This window comes from Bufo gargarizans, chromosome 7, assembly GCF_014858855.1.
Source record: "Bufo gargarizans isolate SCDJY-AF-19 chromosome 7, ASM1485885v1, whole genome shotgun sequence".
In the NCBI taxonomy this organism is placed as follows: domain Eukaryota; kingdom Metazoa; phylum Chordata; class Amphibia; order Anura; family Bufonidae; genus Bufo; species Bufo gargarizans.
In genome coordinates this window covers 67,712,754-67,735,663 of record NC_058086.1, presented here as the reverse complement: position 1 = coordinate 67,735,663, position 22,910 = coordinate 67,712,754, and the positions used below count along the sequence as shown (strand labels likewise).

Sequence of the window (22,910 nt, the reverse complement as noted above, 5' to 3'; positions counted from 1 at the left end):
GCGGATATCTGCGTCAGCCCCACAGTCATTGACTAGAGCAGCATAGGGCTAAGCAATGAAACATGTATCACCTATCCTGGGGACAGGTGATGAATGTTTTGTTTGTGGGATAACTCTTGTGCTACATTGGAAGACCCCAGCTGTATAATAGTAGGCCATTTTACAGAATCTGCAGTGGAGGTCAGGAGCTTCTAGTTATGCCTCTGCATATACTGTACAGTGTATGTGCATGTATATACCCTTCTAGGCAAATCCTACATAAAGACAGGATTGCTTTAGTTTTGGGGAAACCAGCATTAACACTACAGTCCAGTCAGAATAGAGAAAATGGGCCAAAAACATATGGCCCTCCTCCTAGATTTGGGACCTCCCTGTAACATTCATAACGCGGAAATGCAGACCCGGAAGTGCGGGTCTGCATTTCCAGAGCTGGGCCGCACGTCGTGCAGCCCCATAGAAATTAATGGGTCCGCAATTCCCGGCAATCGCCTACTCATCAGCGGAGGAGACAGCTGCTATTACATGCAGCCATCTCCTCCACAGTATGGGGAGGAGCGATCGTTAATGCCATCGCTCGTCCTCATACAGAATCATTATTTGCAGGCAGCAGATAACTTAAAGGTTATGTTCACCTTTGGGGGCAATTTTTTTTTTATTATTGCATTGTACTCATTTTGAGCTAAACAACATTTTTTAAATTGGTCTTTATTACAAATATGGAGCCATTTTTCTGTACAGGGCTGAGATGCCCTAAAAGAGGGATCTGGATTTTTTCTATGCTCCATCCGCAAGCTAATCTGATGGGCTCCTTATGTCTTCTCTAAACACTCATTATAGCTATAACTGATAACAATGTCACCTAAATAAGTGTTTATGACCTCTTGGTAAATTAGAGATAAGGGTTATTAGATGAAAGGCACAAAGTGAAAGTAAAAAGTACGATTCACACAGCAAGATAAACAGTTAACCCTTTGTGACAGAACGGCTCAATATTTTTTAATAAAGACCATTTGAAAAATTTCAATCATAAAAAAAATCTGCCTCCGAAGTTGTACATAGCCTTGAGGTGTATGATCTCTACAAGATTTGTAAATCTGCCAAAATTTACCAAGAACCCTGCCACCAGTATGTTTATGATGTACTATAATGACTATGTATTTCAGCTTTTTATAGGCAGTAATTTTCTGTATGAAAGGTTTGTTATAGAATTTTTTATAGCATTTTCTTAATACATGATTGAACAGTTATACCATTACAAGGGTGTTGTTGTAATATTTTTATGCTTTTTTTTCTTCCCACATATTTCACTGATCTACATTTAACCTTCCTGCATCGTGCACGACAGTCAGCAGTGACAGATGGGGAGAGAAGCGATGAGTCAGCCATATAGAACAACCATCTCTCCCTTATCCACCTTATGTTTAAATAAAATGCTCCATAAACAACATGTTTATTTAAAGAGGTTTTTTCAGGACTAACAGTAAAGAGGCATTTTCACGGGCAGATTATCAGGAATGAACGTCCCTACGAATGCTCGTTCCCAATAATCTGCCCGTGTAAAGGTGCTGCAGATCACCCGATGAATAGGTAAAATTCTCCTAAAGAAAATTCTTGATTTAAAGAAGTTGACTGTGGTTAGAGTAAGGGGTCTGCTTTATTTCCTTAAATAGCCCCACTTTTATCCATAGGTAATGGCTGGCATAACAACTCAGCCCCAGTCCCTTGAATGAGCTGCAATAATTGAAAAAGCTAATGTACAATAGTGGCGCTGTGTCTGGGGAAAAAAAAACAGACCTTTTTGTTTCCATTTTTTGTAATTCTGAGCAATGTTTTTACCATTTAGTTATCATTTTGGAGTACATATAAATTATTCATATAATTTTTATCTCATGACTGATGTAAAAAATTAAAATCAGACATCATATAGAACATGACAACCTCTTTCTAAGAAATCTAGAACCAGCCCTGTACCTCACATGGATCCAGAGACTTCCCCATTCATTGCTTCAATTTCTCTTTTAGATTTATTTCAAGCTGGCAGCTCAGGGGCGTGTTCTTTCTCAGGGGGCGTGATCTTTCTACCTTTCTACTGTAGCTCAGGGAGTGTGTCCTTTCTTGGGGGGAAGGAGGGGAGAGTCTTTCCTGCTGCTTTCTCCCTGTAACTGTCAAAGCTTCTAACAGAAGATACAGCTAATGGCAATTGAAGGATAGAACTGAGCATGTGCGACCTCCTCAGCGGTGAAATGAGGTGGACAAGAAATAAGGAAAAGAACAATCAGCAGGTGGTGCTATACACAAAGTTTTATTTAAAAAAATAACTCAGTGGCTATACTATATTTTTAATTACATACAAAAGTATTTGGATCTAGGTGCTGCTTTAAAAAAAAATTTGAATATTTTTGTGGGAGAACCTCCTTAATTGACAAGATTATGTGACTGTTATTATTTAATTGACCTAGGGCAGCCAGTATGAAAACCTCTGCAAACACAATATCAGGGGTCACAGGACCTTGGCAGCATTGACTGTGGTGCTTGTCGGGTTAAATGGCTCATCCTGGCCATAAGAGCAGCTAGGCATAAGGACAGTGTCAGTGCTGTGCCTATGAATCCCCTACATGTATGGCATTGTGCTCTATATCCTGCTGAGAGTACATCCACACAGAGCAGTCTGCTGCAGATTTTCTACTTCTGGAATTCTGCAGCAACAGCTAAATGGGTGTCCAAGATTTGTGTCCCCAGACCCTCACTAATTGTCAGAACATGTCACTTGACCTCCTCTCAGTAGTGCTTTGCATTTTCCAGCAGCCCCATGGCTGGTCCCTCATCATATATGGATGGTCATGCAGCCTCTGGAAAATAAACTTTTGAGAGAGTTTAGCTGATCGCCATGTGTCAGGATTCTCAAAACCATGATGATCATCTGTTATCGCCAGGGCAGATTGAATAAAAATGGATGCATCTGAGCAAACAAAAAAATGAGCAGGTATAATAAGGGTTTTTTCAGGATTATGGCCCTTTTTATTTAGCACCTGGTTCGTGTGGTACCTAATGAAAAAGTCCTTCTTACCTGCTACCCACTGTTCCATTCGATCTGTTCGGCAATCTTCCGGTCTGTGGTCTGTTTTACTTCCGTCTGGGCGGGGCTACAGATGGGGTCAAATGCGCTGCAGCCAATGACTGTCTTCAGCAGTGACATGACCCCACGCAGCGCAACAGTGTTATGTCACGTGCCACTTGGAATCATGTCACCACTGAGGCCAATCACTGGCAGCAGTGGTGCATATGACCCCCATCTCTAACCCTGCTGCAAGTAAACAGGCCAAGGTCAGAATATCACCAAAAGGAGCCAAGGCTGGGAGCAGGTGATTAGGACTTTTTCATTAGGCACCAACCACCTGCTGTGAGGGCTAATTAAAAGTGCCATAATGGGGTTTTCCCAGACTTTGTAACTCCTCTGGGTAGGTTATCAGTATCTGATCGGTGGGGGGTCTGACACCCAGAACCCGGAATCATCTGTTTGACAAGGCTCCGGAGCTCGCAGTATTGTCGCGGCCTTTTCACAGCTTAGGCTAGGGCATGTGCAGCGTGCCAGTCCACAGGGGTAGAACACGTGAGGTGCACGGTGGCCGAAGTGTACAAACAGTTAATCGGTTACTCACGATTTAGCAGTCGCCTCCCTGGGCCGGGCTGCAGTGAAAAGGAGAACAGCACTGGATTCTCCGGGGCACGCTCTATTACAGGGGACACCGGCCAGGTGGTGATTGAGGTGCACTTGATGGTGATTGGGTTTTTGACTGCTTGTGCTGCTGGGCCCCTGACTTAGGTAATGTCGTGATGCCAGCACCTTGATGGTGCAAAATGTTGAGAGTGGTAGTAGTATGGAGTTAGAAGAATGAAGCAGGTTTGAATCCAACTGTAAACTTTACTATAACCAGGTTCTTGATAACAGTTTACATCCAGTAATAAAGCAGTCTCTGATACACATGCAAGTTGGATGTGATGAATCCCAGTAACAGGCTGTGCTGGTAGTAATGTCTCAGGCTAGGGTAGTTAGTTATGTACTCACTGAAATTCAGCTCTTTGATCTGGTTCTATTTCTCCAGCTTATTAATGGTGAGGCCGCCTGAAGCTAATAGAGCCTTCACCTTGAATCCAAAGGGCCTGGTAAAATGGCTGTTATCCTTTGTGTCTTTATCCACTTGTTCTCACTTGAACTGTCTGCACTCTCACTCCGTCCACTCCTACTCCTCCTCTCTTCTGACTAACTATGCCTCAACTGAGGTATATACATCCTAGTGCTATCCCCATCTAGTGGTGGAATGTATGTAGTGCACCTGACAGCCTGGTAACAGGGATTTCACATAAGAAAGCAATACAGCATGATATAACATGTGACACAATAAGCTTTTGCAGTGCCCACGTACACTAGTGGGACGCTGCCCATGTGATGCCACGTTCATCAGTCACATGGGCTAGGCGCAGCTCAGCCCCATTCAAGTAAAGCACAGCCACCTTACAATGTACAGCGCTGTGCTTGGTGAGCTGTGAGAAGGCCGCAGTGCTACTGTGAGCGCTGGTGCCTTTCTAAAACAGATCGGTGGGGGTCCCAGGTGTTGGACCCCCACCGATCAGATACTGATGATTTATCCAGAGGATGCCTCATCAGTTAAAAAATCTTCCATTCATACCACCGTATTTTTCTGTCTGCATCCATTCTGCAATTTTGCAGATCGGATGCGAACCTATTCATTACAATGGGGCCGCAAAATATGTGACAGCGCACCGCATGCTGTCCACATCCGTATGTCCGTTCCGTGGCATTGCAAAAAACATAGAACATGTCCTATTCTTGTCCTTATTTGCAGCCCTAACTCTGTAGCCAGTGTGATAGTAACGGAACTAGAGACTGTTTCCATTTTATCAGAGGGGATTATTCAAGGGCATTCTGTCTGTAATTGAAAGTTTACTCTAATTCCGTTTTTTCAGCAAAAGTATAGATAAAACCAGAAATTGCCAGTTCTGTTGGCATCCAGGTGGTGGGGGCAGGCGTAAAAGATAAGCACGCAAAGACCTATTCTTCATTTGTTCAGATCACTACAAATATTCCTATGTAACCAATATATGTGTGTTAAATTGTTTCATGATAATTGGTTTGTCGCAACGTGAAGGGCATAATGATGATTTGCTATTGTTTGCATAGTGATTCATAAAATAAACGGGTCACGAGTTAGGCTACTTTCACACTCGCGTTTGGTGCGGATCCGTCATGGATCTGCACAGACGGATCCGTTCAGATAATACAACCGTCTGCATCCATTCAGAACGGATCCGTTCGTAATATCTTTAACATAGCCAAGACGGATCCATCTTGAACACTATTGAAAGTCAATAGAGAACGGATCCGTTTTCTATTGTGCCAGATTGTGTCATAGAAAACGGATCCGTCCCTATTGACTTACATTGTGTGTTAGAACGGATCTGTTTGGCTCAGTTTCGTCAGACGGACACCAAAACGCTGCAAGCAGCGTTTTGGTGTCCGTCTCGAAAGCGAAAATGGAGACGGAAAGGAGGCAAACTGATGCATTCTGAGTGGATCCTTTTCCATTCAGAATGCATTAGGGCAAAACTGATCCGTTTTGGACCGCTTGTGAGAGCCCTGAAACGGATCTCACAAACGGAAAGCCAAAACGCCAGTGTGAAAGTAGCCTTGGTAGATCAGAGCAGGTATTGAATTTTGGACCTTATTGAGTTCCTTATCTCTTACTGCAGCGATTATTGTATATTTTCACTCATTTGGAACAGCAGATGAAAGCGAGAGCTGTGTTATTTATCTACAGATTTAGCCTACATGCACACAAACGTGGTTTGGTTCCGTGTCCGTTTTTGCGGATAGGATGTGTGCTGTCCGCATCAGTATGTCCGTTCTGTAGCCCCACAAAAAAATTGTTTTGCGGACAAGAATAGGCATTGTTACAATGGATCCGCAAAAAAATAGTCTGACATACGGACGCCATTCGTTTTTTTGGCGAATCCACAATTTGCGGACCGCAAAACACATACGGTCGTGTGCATGTAGCCTTAAAGGGGAAAAACCCTAGCAGCAGATTGTAAATATAAACCTCAGGGTCAGGCCTCATGCACACGACCGTTGTGTGCATCCGTGGCCGTTGTGCCGTTTTCCGTTTTTTTTCACGGACCCATTGACTTTCAATGGGTCCGTGGAAAAATCGGAAAATGCACCGTTTGGCAGCCGCATCCGTGAGCCGTGTTTCCTGGCCGTGAAAAAAATATGACCTGTCCTATTTTTTTCACGGCCAACGGTTCACGGGCCCATTCAAGTCAATGGGTCCGTGAAAGAACACGGATGCACACAAGATTGGCATCCGTGGCCGTGATCCGTGGCCGTAGGTTTTAGTTTCATACAGACGGATCCGAAGATCCGTCTGCATAAAAGCTTTTTCTGATCTAAGTTTTCACTTCGTGAAAACTCATTTCCGACAGTATATTCTAACACAGAAGCGTTCCCATGGTGATGGGGACGCTTCTAGTTAGAATACACTGCAAACTTTGTACAAGACTGCCCCCTGCTGCCTGGCAGCACCCGATCTCTTACAGGGGGATATGATAGTACAATTAACCCCATCATATCCCCCTGTAAGAGATCAGGGCTGCCAGGCAGCAGGGGGCAGACCCCCCCCCCCCTCCCCAGTTTGAATATCATTGTGCGGCCCCCCCCCTCCCCTGTTGTTAACTCGTTGGTGGCCAGTGTGCGCACCCCCCTCCCTCCCTCCCTCTATTGTTTTAATACATTGGGGCCAGTGTGCGCGCCCCCCCCCCCCAACCCCCCCTCCCTCCCTCTATTGTTTTAATACATTGGGGCCAGTGTGCGCGCGCCCCCCCAACCCCCCCTCCCTCCCTCTATTGTTTTAATACATTGGGGCCAGTGTGCGCACCCCCCCAACCCCCCCCCCCTCCCTCCCTCCCTCTATTGTAATCATCATCGGTGGCAGCGGAGTAGAAGATTTTCATACTTACCTGCTTCTTGCTGCTGCGATGTCTGCGTCCGGCCGGGAGCTCCTCCTACTGGTAAGTGACAGGTCTGTGCGGCGCATTGCTGTCACTTACCAGTAGGAGGAGCTCCCGGCCGGACGCAGACATCGCAGCAGCAAGAAGCAGGTAAGTATGAAAATCTTCTACTCCGCTGCCACCGATGATGATTACAATAGAGGGAGGGAGGGGGGGGGGGGGGGGGGTTGGGGGGGTGCGCACACTGGCCCCAATGTATTAAAACAATAGAGAGAGGGAGGGAGGGGGGGTTGGGGGGGCGCGCGCACACTGGCCCCAATGTATTAAAACAATAGAGGGAGGGAGGGGGGGGGGTTGGGGGGGCGCGCGCACACTGGCCCCAATGTATTAAAATAATAGAGGGGGGGTTGGGGGGCGCGCGCACACTGGCCCCAATGTATTAAAACAATAGAGGGAGGGAGGGGGGTGCGCACACTGGCCACCAACGAGTTAACAACAGGGGAGGGGGGGCCCACTGGCCACCAATGAGTTAAAAACAGGGGGGGGGGGTCTGCCCCCTGGTGCCTGGCAGCACCTGCCAGGCAGCAGGGGGCAGTCATGTACACAGTTTTTTTGTATATTCTAACCTGAAGCGTCTCCATCACCATGGGAACGCCTCTGTGTTAGAATATACTGTCGGAAATGAGTTTCACGATGTAGCTCATATCCGACAGTATATTCTAACATAGAGGCGTTCCCATGGTGATGGGGACGCTACAAGTTAAAATATACCATCGGATTGGAGAAAACTCCAATCCGATGGTATAACAGAACTCCAGACTTTACATTGAAAGTCAATGGGGACGGATCCGTTTGAAATGGCACCATATTGTGTCAACATCAAACGGATCCGTCCCCATTGACTTGCATTGTAATTCAGGACGGATCCGTTTGGCTCCGCACGGCCAGGCGGACACCAAAATGACTTTTTTTTTCATGTCCGTGGATCCTCCAAAAATCAAGGAAGACCCACGGACGGAAAAACGGTCACGGATCACGGACCCACGGACCCCGTTTTTGAGGGCCGTGAAAAAAAACTGTCGTGTGCATGAGGCCTCACCATGTGAAAACACCATAAAATGTCTTTGATTAAAAAAAATAATAAAATTGATCCCTTACGTTTACAGGAAGGCGCGCCCGCTGTCCACAAGGTGCTGTTTCCTTTCCAGACACAGGTCGTTAATCCTTCTCCAACCAGCTGATATGAAGAGGAGCACTGAAACATAATAACGGTCCCCACTGAAGAGCCATTTCCGTGCACAATGTGGAATGAGCCGGACTCCGGCGGCACAATCTTTTTACACTGACCTACAAACAAGCAGAGAGAAAAGCCGCAATAATTGCTAGGATTTTAGATAATCAATAAACAGGCGGCTGAGCGTGTAGAGCGCAAATACGAGGTCAGCTCTAAGTACTGTAGTTTCATGCTACGCTAAGCGGAAAGTTTCTATAAAGCCATCTGAAATGTTCCCGACCCTCTTTCCTGATGGAGAAATGCCCCGTACAGTGTGACCTGCATGTTTGTATCTCTATCGCATTGTTACTGGCTTTCTTCTAAGCACAAACGGAAGGTTCTGATAGATACAAGGTTTATAGCAATGAATCTTCAGCAAACGAGCCCTCGCTAAGGGCTCATGCCCACAAATTTTCTTTCCCTGTCCGAGCTGTTTCTTTTGCAATTCATTTCAATGGGTCCCCAAAAGAAAAAAATGAAGGTACTTCGTGTGCATTCCGTTTACGTATATCTCTGTATTTCCGTTCCGCAAAAAAATAGAACATGCCCTATTATTGTCCGGGTTAGGGTCCATTCCCACGTCCGTAGTGTCTGGTGGATCCGCAATACACCCGGCCGGCACCCCCTATAGAACTGGAATTTTGGACAAGAATAGGACATGTTCTATTTTTTGCCGAGCCGCAGCCCGGAAGTTCGGGGACGAAGCCGGGAAGTTCGGGGCCGCGTCACGGAAATGCGGATGTGGACAGCACACTGTGTGCTGTCCGCATCTTTTCTGTCCCCATAGAGAATGTTCGGCAAAATTGTGGAACAGAGGCGGACCCATTTGCGGACGTGTGAATGGAGCCTTACGGACAAGGATAGTACTGTTCTATTAGGGGCCAGCTGTTCTGTTCCACAAAATATGAAATGCACACAGATGTCATCCGTATTTTTTGTGGACCGCAAAATACATACGGCCGTGTGCATGAGGCCTAAATAGGATGACTGCACTTTTCATGCACTTTATCTTTTTATATTTTTTTGCATTTAAAGGGACATTTCGAACATATCTTTTAGCACCAATCCACAGGGTAAAGCTACATTCACACCACAAAAATGGATACACTGTCAGTTTTTCATGGCCATTTTTCCATTTTTCTACCATTTTTGCATCCATTTTCTGTCCGCCTGTCCATTTTTAATGGCTATTTTTCATGGCAGATAAAAATGGCTGTTAAAAACAGATGAATTTCATTGGCTTTTTTTAATAAAAGCCCAACTTCTGCGGTATACATATTGTTCCCCATAGTTGGCCCCTGCAGTCATAACATCCCCTATAGTGGCACGTAGCAGTAATAATGTCCCCCATAGTGGCCCCTAGCCGTAATAAATTCCCCAATAGTGGCCCCCAATGTCCCCCATAGTGGTCCTCTTTTTTAGGGGAAGTGGAAAAAAAAAACTCACCTCATCCACTTGCACATGCAGAGGCACTCACTCCTCTCTTGATGCTGAAGGCCCTGCCAAAGGACCTGTGCTCAAGCTTGATGACATCACCAAGCGCTTCCAGCATGATTGCGTGGTGACATCACGCTTGAGCGCAGGACCTTCAGCATCAAGAGAGGAGTGACTTCCTCTGCATGTGCAAGTGGATGAGGTGAGTAATTTTTTGGCCATGTTCCACTAGTGTCTGACGGCCGTTAAAAATTGTCCCATTGATTTCAATAAGGTCTATCTGGCCATGAATGTTCTATTTTTCGATGGCCGCTATTCACTGGCTGTTACAAAAAGCGGCCACGTAAATGGCCACATAGACTTCAATTTGTTCCAGAAAAGGCCTTGTGAATGTAGCCTAAAAGTGAAATGTTAGAACGTGGGGTATGAACTCTGGGACCCCTACCAATATGATACAATACTACTACAAGTGTTCATGGAATTCCCCTCTAAAACACAGCCATTACAGAGGGGTTTTCAGCTCATGAATTCCATATACATCTGTATTGTCTGCATTTTACATGTATTTTAGTCACAAACTGGGGGGGGGGGGGGCAGAATGAACTTTTGAAAGTGCTGCAGTGCATTGAATTGCTGGAGGAGGTGCATGTGTATTCCCAATGAAACAACAATGGTGAAGCATCTTTTCTTAAAATTCTGTGTTCCTCTGTTATTCCTCCTGGAAATGCAGGGTTGTCCTATGTATAAATCTGATCTGTGTCTGATCAGTTGGGCCTGACCTCTGGGATCTGCACCTATCTCTAGAATGGGGGTTCTGTGTCCCCCGGTAGGAAGGAATTGGCAGTCCATCATACAAGCAGATGCTCTATTTGTGTCACACAGCCCAGGAGGAGAGGAGGATGGGAGTGGTGGTGGCTCTGGCTGCAATGATTATTCACAGTGGCAATCCTGGGGCAGGGCAGTGACAGGAGTGTGAACCCTTTCTTCTCTCGGGGCACACCTTGATGTTGGGACTCCTGCCTCATGATAGTTGGGGTAGGGTTGCACCGGGTATCGAATTATCGATACCCAATCGATACTGTGCAGCCTAGTATTACAGAACATGGCAGGCGCTGCTCCCAGCATGCTCCATGTTACCTCAGCAGCACAGGGGAGAAGGAGAGAGTCTCTCCCTCCTCACTGAGCCGCTACTGCCGCTCCCACCAATGAGAATAGAGAGCGGAGGGGCCGTGGCCACTGCGCCTCCAATGTGGATAACTCACCCATTAATACAAATACACGAGGCGTGCCGGCTGCAGAATAACCTAAGGGGTTAACTGACGCTGACCGCAGCTCCCTGTCATAGAGGTCGGGTGCCGGCTATGTGATTCTGCTGCCGGCACCCGCCTCTTGTATTTATATTAATGGGCGAGTTAGCTTTATTGGTGGCGCAGTGCTCCCCTCCCACCCCAGTATTAAAGTCATTGGTGGCGCAGTGCGCTTTATCCCCCAACCCCCCCAGTATTAAATCAGTGGTGGCAGTGGCCACAGGGTCCCCTCCGCCCTCTTCATTGGTGGTGCAGCGGCAGTTCTGATCATTGAAATCGCGGGGCTCCGATCAGTTACCATGGCAGCCAGGACACTGCTGAAGCCCTGGCTGCCATGGTAAGCTCCCTGCTGCCGTGTGCACAAAGCCCAGGGCAGCAGGGAGAGTGTGAAGTCCTATTCACCCTAGTAGAGCTCTATTAGGGGGAGTAGGACAAGGGATGAAAAGATCCCAGGTTCTATCCCCTAAGGTGGAAATAGTTATTAAATAAAAAGTAGGAAAAAAGTAAAAAAAAAAACACACACCAAAATATTAAGTATAAATCACCCCCTTTGCCAATTTTACATATTAAATATATAAACAATAAATAGATAAACATATTACATATCGCCACATCCGAAGAGTCCAGACTATTATAATATAAAAAGATATCTCCTATGCGGTAAACGCTGTAACAGAAAATACAAATTAGATCAATGGTGTAGATAGGCACAACCAAAGATCTGGGTCGTTATTTAATTCCACATCTAATACAATATAAAAGGTACAATAAAATTCTATCTCTGGTGCGTATTACAATTCACCTATATGCGGTTCAAAAGGGGACATACTGTATATACTAAATGTCAATCAATGAGCAGAAGCCGACCTCCATAAAATATCCAAAGGATGAGATGACATGCAATGAAATAAACTAAAATAAAATAAACTTGGATGATGATTAAGGATAATGTATATTAGATCTTGTTGTTCATCCTTCCAGAGAAAGCGATAGGTTGCTCGTATGCTTTCAGAGTATATATAGTTTCTTACTCCTTCTTCAGTGGTCGAAGGAGTAAGAAACTATATATACTCCGAAACGCGTTTGGTTTGAACAAATTATTTACAAAGTACCCAAGTGTTTCTCTGAAGAAAAGTACAGATATACATAATGGAAACAACAAACAGGATCCTGTCTACAAAACAGCTGTCCACGGATCTATACACCCCGAGATTGAAAGTCGGCACGACCAACAGGGTGAATACTCCAGTTCTCGTGATAATTCATGAGATTTACTGCGCAAGCAACGCCGATCGCGCTGAACACAGGTGGGACGCCACACAGCGTGAAACTCTGACCGCAGTTTGATCGCAATAACTGTGAGTACCCTCATTTATGCCGATACTTTGGAAAGAACATTTTGCAGACAATTAGGGCAAATACAGAGTGGATTAGTGACAGCACATTCTCGATTATATGAACGCTTGGTCAACACAATGAACGTGTCAGCGTTAGGACGCTAAGCATACGAGCAACCTATCGCTTTCTCTGGAAGGATGAACAAGATCTAACATACATTATCCTTAATCATCATCCAAGTTTATTTTATTTTAGTTTATTTCATTGCATATGTCATCTCATCCTTTGGATATTTTATGGAGGTCGGCTTCTGCTCATTGATTGACATTTAGTATATATGTCCCCTTTTGAACCGCATATAGGTGAATTGTAATACGCACCAGAGATAGAATTTTATTGTATCTTTTTATTGTACCTTTTATATTGTATTAGATGTGGAATTAAATAGCTGTATTTCCAAATGACCCAGATATTTGGTTGTGCCTATCTACACCATTGATCTAATTTACTTTTGATAAGAGGGGGAACCATTTTTTATAGCAGCACCCATCTATCTTACTTACTCGTGGAGCCACCCAAATTTGTTTTACAACCTTTTTTCACTTTTAAGACCCCAGAAAAAAAAAAAAATAGTATAGGACTGTTCGATTATGGGCCGGACGTTCCATAAAATGCGGAATGCACCCGGCTTTTTTGGTGTTTTATTTTTTTCGCATGGTATCTAATGGCATAGAGTATCGCAATACTTTTTTATGGTATTAAAATCGAATCAAAATTTTGGTATCGTGACAACCCTAAGTTGGGGTGCCCTTGATGTTGTGGGTTTGGTGTGGGTGCAAGGCAGGAGATGTTGGGTGCAGTGGCCGGCATAAAAAATAAACGTCTCTCTTTACAAAAGTGCAGAATGGGAGTTGTAGTACATCCAACAGTTTCAAAACAGGGTTCCAAATAATTCACAGTGCAAATGTATGGATATAAGTAAGAATGTAGTGAGGGCTGGCTGTCAGTAGAGTAAAAGTAGATTTTTCATGTCCGTGGATCCTCCAAAAATCAAGGAAGACCCACGGAAGAAAAAACGGACACGGATCACGGAACAACGGAAACCGCATGAGGCTTTAGGCCTAGTCACATGAAGAATGGAGCACACATCACAGCTCTCACTTCCTCTACTAATTCCGTGTCTGTATGTCCGCATGTCCATTCCGCAAAAAAAATAAAAATTAAACATGGCCGTTTTGCGGCATTGTTACAATGGATCCGCAAAAGAAAAACGGATCCAACACGGATCTCATCCTTTTTTTTGTGGATTCCTGTTTTTTTGCGGACCACAAATACATATGGTTGTGTGCATGAGCCCTAATACAAGATGTAACAGAATTATCATTTTGCGGGGAATACATGAATTTATTAAAACAGACACGCCAGGAGGCATTTATAAGGGATTTTCTGGGAGTTCCATATTGATGGCCTATCTTCAGAACTCCTGGCTTAGTTGCCCATAGCAACCAATCAGATTCCACCTTTCATTTTTCAGAGCTCCTTTGGAAAATAAAAGGTGGATTCTGATTGGTTGCTATGGGCAACTAGCCAGTTTTCCTTTACACCAGATTTGATAAATTCCCCCCAGTGGCGTACGTCATCAAGTATTTTTAAAGACAGAGAAAAAAATATAATGTGCTTGACATCATGAGATGACTCAAGGATCCTCTTCTGTGTCAGATATGTTAGAGTCAATTACCTGTAAGATTTCATTTTGCATCATTAATTGAGTCAAGTGGAAGAAAATAATCAAAATGTAAGACAGCTCAGAAGCGGTCTTACGCTTTAAACTGGCGGAGAATCTGCCGAAGTTATGGAGGGGCCGGCGGCCTCTTCATAACTTTGGCGGATCCACCGCCAGCTTAGGGCTTTATTAAGATCGGCGTCTAAAATGGCGGTCTTAATAAATGTGCTCCAATATCTAGTCCATTCTGCGTTTTGAAAAAAAATACGCCAAAAAAGTGATGTAAAATGCAAAAAATGCAGTTTGTTTCCTAATGGTTTACAGCAAACATTTGGATGGAGCATTTTTTTTTACTGAACATTTTTTGAAAAATGCCACAAAAAAATCCATAACCATATTAAACCAAAACATAAAAATATGTATTTTATTTAAAATCTTGGGAGTCTATGGGTGATGCCACTATATGCCTGTACACTGGCAGATTAAAAGTCGGAAAATCCTAAAGACATATACAGGCCCTCTGATGGCGTGTGAATAGATTAAGCCTCATTCACACATCAGGTTCCACGGACGTGTGCCGTACGTGTTCTCCACAGACAGCACACGTCCCCATTCATTTAATTTACCATGGTCCGTGGTTTTAGCACGTCTGCATGCTCTATTTTGTACGTGTTCACAGATCCATCACGCCCATAAGGCTACATGCACACGACCGTATGTGTTTTGCGGTCCACAAATTGCGTATCCATTGTAACAATGCCTAAAACGGACAAGAATAAGACATGTTTTTTTTTTTTTGTGGGGCTACGGAACGGACATACTGATGCAGACAGCACGCGGTGTGCTGTCCGCATTTTTTGCGGACCCATTGAAATGAATGGGTCCGCATCCTATCCGCAAAAAACGTTCGTGTGCATGTAGCCTTATAGTCTATGGGTCAGTGAAATCGACGGATGCAACACGGATCCCATCTGTGTTGCATCCATGTTTCACGGATCATTAAGAAAAGATGTTTAGAAAATTATTTTTCAGCTGTTTAGTTTCAGTGAAACATGGATGGCACACGGACAGCAAAGAACAGAAACACGGACCACACAGATCCTTCATGGACAGCTTCACGGATGCATCACTGACCACCTTCTCCCGGATTTGAGCACCGACACGGACGTGTGAATGGCACTTTAGACTGGTGGACATTAATAGGACATAAAAAGCTTCCCAAATGTAAAATGCCTTTCCCCCGTCCTGACATGTCTGTTTTAGTAGCAGCTTCTATTTCTATGGCTCAATATTCTGCCATTTCTCTATTATTCCTACTAGAAGTTATGAATGAATTAGCATACATTTGTAATAGAGGTCCAGATGAGTGTTACCAGTTGGGGAGGTGTCCCTGCACACGTGTCTGACACTGGCAGCACTGATTGGGTAGTGTCGGACTGTGCAGGGACACACCCATCTGGACCTTCACTGCTAGTAATTCATTTATATATTCTAGCAGGAATAATAAAGGAATGGCACATCATAGAGTCATAAGAACAGATGCTCCAGAATCGTTATTAAATGGGGGATACAAACAGTTACTAAGGCCTCATGCACACGGCCGTTACTTTGGTCCGCATCCGAGCCACAGTTTTTGCGGCTCGGATGCAGACCCATTCACTTCAATAGGGCCGCAAATGATGCGGACAGCACTCCGTGTGCTGTCCGCATCCAGTGCTCCGTTCCGTGGTCCCCCAAAAAATTATAACATGTCCTATTCTTGTCCGTTTTGTTGAACAAAAATAGGCATTTCTACAATGGGCCGGCTGTTCCATTCCGCAAATTGCGGAAGGCACACTGGCGGCTTCCGTTTTTTGCGGATCCGAAATTTGCGGTCTTGTGCATGTAGCCTATGTCAGGAGAAGGGACAGCTCCTCTTTAACAAAGGCACTATCAGTTGGGAATGGAGCACAGTTAGAGTTCTGTTCTGGGGAGCCATGTTTTTTTGTGTGCAGCCCAAATCTCACATCCAATACAACAGAGGGCATTTATTACGTTATTTACGCCACTATTCTGTTGTAAAAAAAACGCAAATTATGGCACATGGCATATTTGCGCCATAATTTGTGAATTTTAGGGGTTCTCGTCACTTTTCTAAAGGGGTGAGATAAGGGGGCGGAGCTGTGCACAGCCCACCATATTTACTATAGCTTACGCCAGAGACTGCGGTAGATGTAGATTATAGCCCAAATCTACACCAGTTCCTGGCTGGCATAGACTTAAATATCTGGCGCACGGAGGGGCAGAGATGCAACTAATTTATTAGTGCATCTCTCCCCAGCGCAGGGGGATCAGACTGATGTACGGGAGCGCTAGTCGTAATAAATCTCCCCCAATATCTTATAAACTATAATCAGAAAACTCATAAAACTTTCAAAATATTGAAAAAATGCCTGACGTTACAATCATGAGATGAGTAAAAGATGCACAAGGTGGAAGATAATGCTAAGAAGAATCTTTATCTCCTTGTTTCCACCACTTGTGTCCCATACATTTGTATAAGTTTCCAGAAAGTTAAACAAATTCTCTATGTTATTTCAAGAATGCAAAAATAGGAGAGGAGCGCTCAAAGGAGAATGTAAGATAACGGCTACACAAGGCTTCCGCCAAGGTCCTCATTCCGCATTTCTGGATGGATTTACTGTGTGAAACTAAAAACCTACATCTTTACTAAAATATACAGTGCATTCAGAAAGTTTCCAGATCCTTTCACTTTTTTCACATTTTGTTATATTATGGCCTTGTGCTAAAATAAAATAAAAAATTCAAGTTTTCCCCCCATCATTCTGCACTCAGTCCCCCATGGGCTGTATTCACATCTCCATTACAGTCTGATCTGGCATAAATGCCGGCTGTCAGCCAGACTAAAAGCTGCTGCATGTATACCTGAAACCCGGCATTTACACCAGAAAGCGGCCAGGTCACTGCCGGATACCATTATAGTCAATAGGGATCCGGCGGTGATCTGTTGAATCCAGCAGTGCCGGATCTGGTGAACTCTGGCAGACAGGCACCAGAAATGTGAACGTGGCATCAATGACAAACTGAAAACAGAATGTTAGGCCTCTTTCAGACGGGCGTTGCGGGAAAATGTGCGGGTGCGTTCCGCGCGAGTGCAAAACATTGTAATGCGTTTTGCACTCGCGTGAGAAAAATTGCGCATGTTTGGTACCCAAACCCGAACTTCTTTACAGAAGTTCGGGTCTGGGATCGGTGTTCTGTAGATTGTATTATTTTCCCTTATAACATGGTTATAAGGGAAAATAATAGCATTCTGAATACAGAATGCAGAGTACAATAGCGCTGGAGGGGTTAAAAAATAAATAAAAATTCCACTTGTGTTCCACTTGATCGCGTAGCCCGGCATCTTCTTCTGTCTCCTTTGCTGAACATTCTATATTCAGAATGCTATTATTTTCCCTTATAACCATGTTATAAGGGAAAATATTAATGATCGGGTCTCCATCCTGATCGTCTCCTAGCAACCATGCGTGAAAATCACACCGCATCCGCACTTGCTTGCGATTTTCACGCAATCCCATTTATTTCTATGGGGCCTGCGTTACGTGAAAAACGCACAAAATAGAGCATGCTGCGATTTTCACGCAACGCATAAGTGATGCGTGAAAATCACCGCTCATGTGAACAGCCCCATAGAAATGAATGGGGCGGTATTTTGCAGGTGCAATGCATTCAACTCGCGCATCGCATCCGCGCGGAATACTCGCCCGTGTGAAAGGGGCCTTAGAAAGTTAGCAAATTTATTAACCCATTTGTTTTTTTTTCCTCCCATTACAATAGCCATAACTTTTTTAATTTTCAATTCCTATAGCCGTATGAGGGCTTATTTTTTGCAGGATAAATTGTATTTTAAGGGCACCATTTAATTTACCATGTCTGTTATTGGAAAACAGGAAAAAAATTATTTGTGGGGTTAAATAAAACAAAGATTTAACACATGTCTGCCAAGGTTTTTGGGGTTTTCGACATCACAGCGTTCACTGTGCGCTAAAAATGACATGATGTACGGTGATACTAAACTTGTATATGTTTTTTTTTTTTTACTACTTTTAAAAAATAAAAATCATTTTCTTTGCATCGCCATTTTCTGACAGCCATAACTTTTTAGATTTCTGTCCACAGAGTTGTATCAGGGCTTGTTTTTTGCAGGACAAACAGTTTTTTTTATTGGTACCATTATTGTGTATGTACGGCTTTTTGATCACTGTTATTCAATTTCTTGGAGGGAAAGGGGGGGGGGTGACTAAAAAATTGTAAATCGTGTGATTTTTTTTTTCCATTACAGCATTCATCGCACAGGAATTTTTGAAAAATATTTTAATAGTTAAAGACATTTTTGGACGCGGCGATACCTCATTTGTTAATTTTTTTATTGTTAATATATTTTTAGATGTAAAATTGGGAAAGGAGGGGGTGATTTAATATTTAATTATTTTTTTTTAGCTTAGATTGTAATAACTTTTAACCCCCTCAGGGGGCTAGAACATGAGATATTTTTATCCCTTGTCCTATTCACCCTAAGGATCATGCACACGACCGTGGTTTGGGTCTGCATCTGATCCATATTTTTTGCTAGTCGGCTGCGGACGCATTCACTTCAACTGGGATGCAAAAGATGCGGACAGCACTCCGTGCACTGTCCGTATCCGCACGTACATTCCGTGCCATCCTAAAAATTACAGAACATATCCTATTATTGTCCGCATTAACGGACAAGGATAGGACTGTTCTATCAGGGGCCGGCCGCAAAATGCTGAATGCTTACGGCTGTTATCTGTGTTGTGGATCCACAATTTGCAGACTGCAAAACAGCCAATGGTTTTGTGCATGAGCCCTAATAGAGATCAATTAGGGGAATTAGGATTCTGATACTCTCCCTGCTGAGCTGTGCCTCGTGCACAGTTCAGCAGAAAACTTACCATGGCATGCCTGGAAAGCTTCAGAAGCATCCGGGCTGCCATGGTAACCGGTCAGAACCCTGCGTTTCCCCTGTAGGGGCTCCGATCGGAAGGCAGTGGGATCCGCATCCCTCTGTCTAACTCCACAGATGCCGCAATTGGTGTTGATCGCGGCATCTGAGGGGTTAAATGGCAAGGTTTGGTGTGATTGCCATTCCCCGTCATTGCAGTCAGGAACCTGCTGTATGATACAGCCGGCACTCGAAGTGTATGGAGCGGGCTCACTGTAGCAGCCCGCTCCATACGTTTCCTCAACCAACATGACGCACTGGCACGTGGTTGAAAAGGAAAAGTTTAAGTTTCAGATGGACAATAGTATTCAGACCCTTTACTATGACCTTTAAAATTTAGCTCTCGGGGCATACAGAGAAGAAGAGGGAGGAGGAACCAACATTGAGGCTGGGTTCAGACCTGAGCGTCCTGACCTGAGCGCTGTGTATGCGCGATTCTCCGGCGTCTCACATACGCGGCTCCAGTAGTATGCGAACGCCCATTGTCGCGCGTTCCCGGAAGTCTATGTACGGGAACGAGCGACAAGACGCCCCAAAGAAGCTCCTGTACTTCTTGGGGCGTCGGAAGTTTTACAGCGCGATCGTACGCGCTGTAAAACGCTCAGGTGAGAACCATTCCCATAGGGAATCATTGGTTCTTGCCTGTTGAACGTTTTACATCGCGTAGGAACGCGCTGTAAAACGCTCAGGTCTGAACCCAGCCTGAGACCCATACTGAACTTCAGTGGCTTGTGCAGGCAGGGCAGGTGGCGCTTCCTCTGTTCATAGAATAGCGCTCGTTGGGCACTAGGCACCAAGCAGAGGAGAAGGCAGAAGCGGTAATAAACTGCCGGGAACTGACCTGCTAGACTACAGGAGCTTTAATCCACTCTGGATCAAAGCCCAGCACCACGCGCTGAATACATATGGTGCTTGGCCGTTATGGAGTTAAAGCTCTTTCTTCTTTTTCCTGAGTCTCCTTGCAAGAAGCAAAAGAACAGCTGTTCATAACCTGGTGTCTGTTCGCTTCACCTGCCTCCCACTCTCCCCAGAACATCTTAATGTGGCAGATGTTTGCCTTAGCGGCAGGAATTCTAATAATTTTTTCAGAGTAATCCACTTAAATGATAACCAAACCTCATAATTTTGTAAAACCGCTTTGTAGCCATGCGAGTTGCCGGGGTATACAGCACAACCCGGCTGAAAGTCTCTGTATAATTTATTAACCCGCAAGAAAACGACACATTCGAAAATAATAGCCGATGAATAACCATAAGTGAGTCACATATACCGAGGCTCTGCGCTCCCCGTATGTGTTCATTCATCACCTTCCAAATTTCCACGGTTTTATTTTATGTGTGTGGCAGGCTCTACGCTACCCCAACCCGCGTTTCAATTATTTGACTATATTTAAATGACAGGTTTCTATGGTAACTGGTATTGTAGAAATAATAACATTTGTTGCTCCTAGCAACCTGCTGAGAGATCAATCACCGAATAATTTCTGCTGGTAGAGTTCTGAGTATCCCCGCAGCTGCAATCAGGTATTACAGTTCAGCGCATTTATTATGAGGGAGGAAACAGCAGGATCTGCTAATCACAACACAACCACTGGGGGGCCACATATAGCCACATATAGGATAGACATCTCGTGACAGAATATCGCAATGCCATATTTTTCTTAGAAGCTGGTCATCTTGAGCCACACATCTCTGGATATGTTAAGCCAAAAGGAAAGATAAGGAAGAACACATATGTATGTGTATCCTAGGTGGTACATGCTATGACTGCCAGTCCTTAGGCAGTGCTTAAAAGAGCTGTCCGAGTTATATACCGTATTTTTTGCTTTATAAGACGCACCTTTTTCCCCCCAAAAGCGAATGGTGCAATTTTTACATTGCTGACACATCGCCGGCCGCTATGCTGCACAGCGTGGCCTGCGATGTGTCAGTTAAGTTTACCTCTATCACGCGGAGTGGGAGGAGGGGCTGGAGGCTGGCAACTGCTGTTGCACTCGCGGCGGGGCCCGGTGCAGTCACTGTACTCCATTACACCGGGCCCCGCTCACAGCAGTTTTCGTATGTAAAGTCTATTCATGTAATCCTCAACCAGTGGCTCTGGTTTGTTAAACTAGCGTAATCGTCTGTAGTCGTATTCACTATCAAAGCGGCAGGCCGGCCGGCAGTGTAATGTCACTCACTCCGTCATGCTCCTCCCACTTCATTAATGAAACTGGCGGAGCGGGAGCCTCTGAGTGGAGTAAGTGACGTTACGCTACCAGCCTGCCCGCCGCTTTGATAGTGACTACTACTACAGACAATTACGCTAGTTTAACAAACCAGAGCCACTGCTTAAGCATTAAATAAACAGACTTTACATGTAAAGACTGCTGTGAGCGGGGCCTGGTGTAATGGGGTCACTATTCACACAGGGACATGAGAAGACACGGAGGGGACCAGCATAAGATGCTATATATATGTCAGCAACAGACCCCCCCATAACAGTGTCATCCACAGCTCCCCCCATTTCAGTGTGTCATCCACAGATCCCCCATAACAGTGTGTCATCCACAGATCCCCCATAACAGTGTGTCATCCACAGATCCCCATAACAGTGTGTCATCCACAGATCCCCCATAACAGTATCATCCACAGATTCCCCATAACAGTGTCATCCACAGATCCCCCATATCAGTGTGTCACCCACAGATCCCCCATAACAGTGTCATCCACACATGCTCCCATAACAGTGTGTCATCCACAGATCCCCCATAATAGTGTCATCCACAGATCCTCCATATCAGTGTGTCATCCACAGATCCCCTATATCAGTGTGTCATCCACATATCTCCCATAACAGTATCATCCACAGATCCCCCATAACAGTGTCATCCACAGATCCCCCATAATAGTGTCATCCACAGATCCCCCATATCAGTGTGTCATCCACAGATCCCCCATAATAGTGTCATCCACAAACCACCATTAGTTCGAAACCTACCAAAAGCACACCTTTTGGTTCAAAATATTTTTTTTCTTATTTTCCTCCTCAAAAACCTAGGTGCATCTTATAAAGCAGAAAAATACAGTAAAAACTCGGGCAACCCCTGTAAATGGCCTTAAAAACCAAATGCATGGATACTCACCCTGTTTCTTCCAGCGCTGCGCTCTGGTCCTCCCGCTGCTAACGTCATCTTTTTGGATGCCATGCACTGGTGCACATTCCATCAACTGGTCAACACTGCAGCCAATCACTGGCCTCAGCCGTGCATGGGACATCTCTGCTGAGACCAGTGACTGGCTGCAGCAGGGACCTGAGGAATTTCTGGTGGTCGCTTCAAAGTGGTTTCACTATACTGTGTATTTTTCTGGAGCTGATAAATACACTGTTGCAGCAAACTTTCAATTGTCACTTAACATAATAAAAGCCACTGAAAATGTAAAACTAAACCCTGCTGCAACAGTGTACTGAAAATCAGGCATCATATGGTACATAACAATCTCTAACAAAGCTCCCCGTACCTCACATGGATCCAGACATCCCCCCATTCATTGCTCTGCTAGATTTATTTCAAGCTGTAAGCCCTGTCTGCCGAAGCTCTGGGGTGTGTCCTTTCTGCTGTAGCTCAGGGGTGTGTCCTTTCTTTTGAAACTCAGGGAAGTATCCTTTTTGTTGCAGTTCACGTCAGGACATGGCCTTTCTGATGCTGCTCTCACCGTATCACAGCTCGGGGGGGGGGGGGGGGGGGCGTGCTTTCTGCTGCAGCTCTCTCCCTGTCACAGCTTCTGGCAGGAGTAAAAG

General features: G+C 44.8%; 1 protein-coding gene across 2 annotated transcripts in view; it reads right to left on the bottom strand.

The window, feature by feature from the left end:
* The window catches only part of SUSD3 (sushi domain containing 3), an 84,961-nt gene that overhangs the window by 41,503 nt on the left and 20,548 nt on the right, over positions 1 to 22,910 (bottom strand). For both annotated transcript variants that reach the window (XR_006390908.1, XM_044302031.1), the window contains exon 2: positions 8,185 to 8,373. Coding sequence is in view for 1 of the 2 variants with exons in the window: in XM_044302031.1 (XP_044157966.1) it covers positions 8,185 to 8,373 (189 nt within the window). In the remaining variant the exon portion in view is untranslated. The remainder of the gene's footprint in view (positions 1 to 8,184; positions 8,374 to 22,910) is intronic.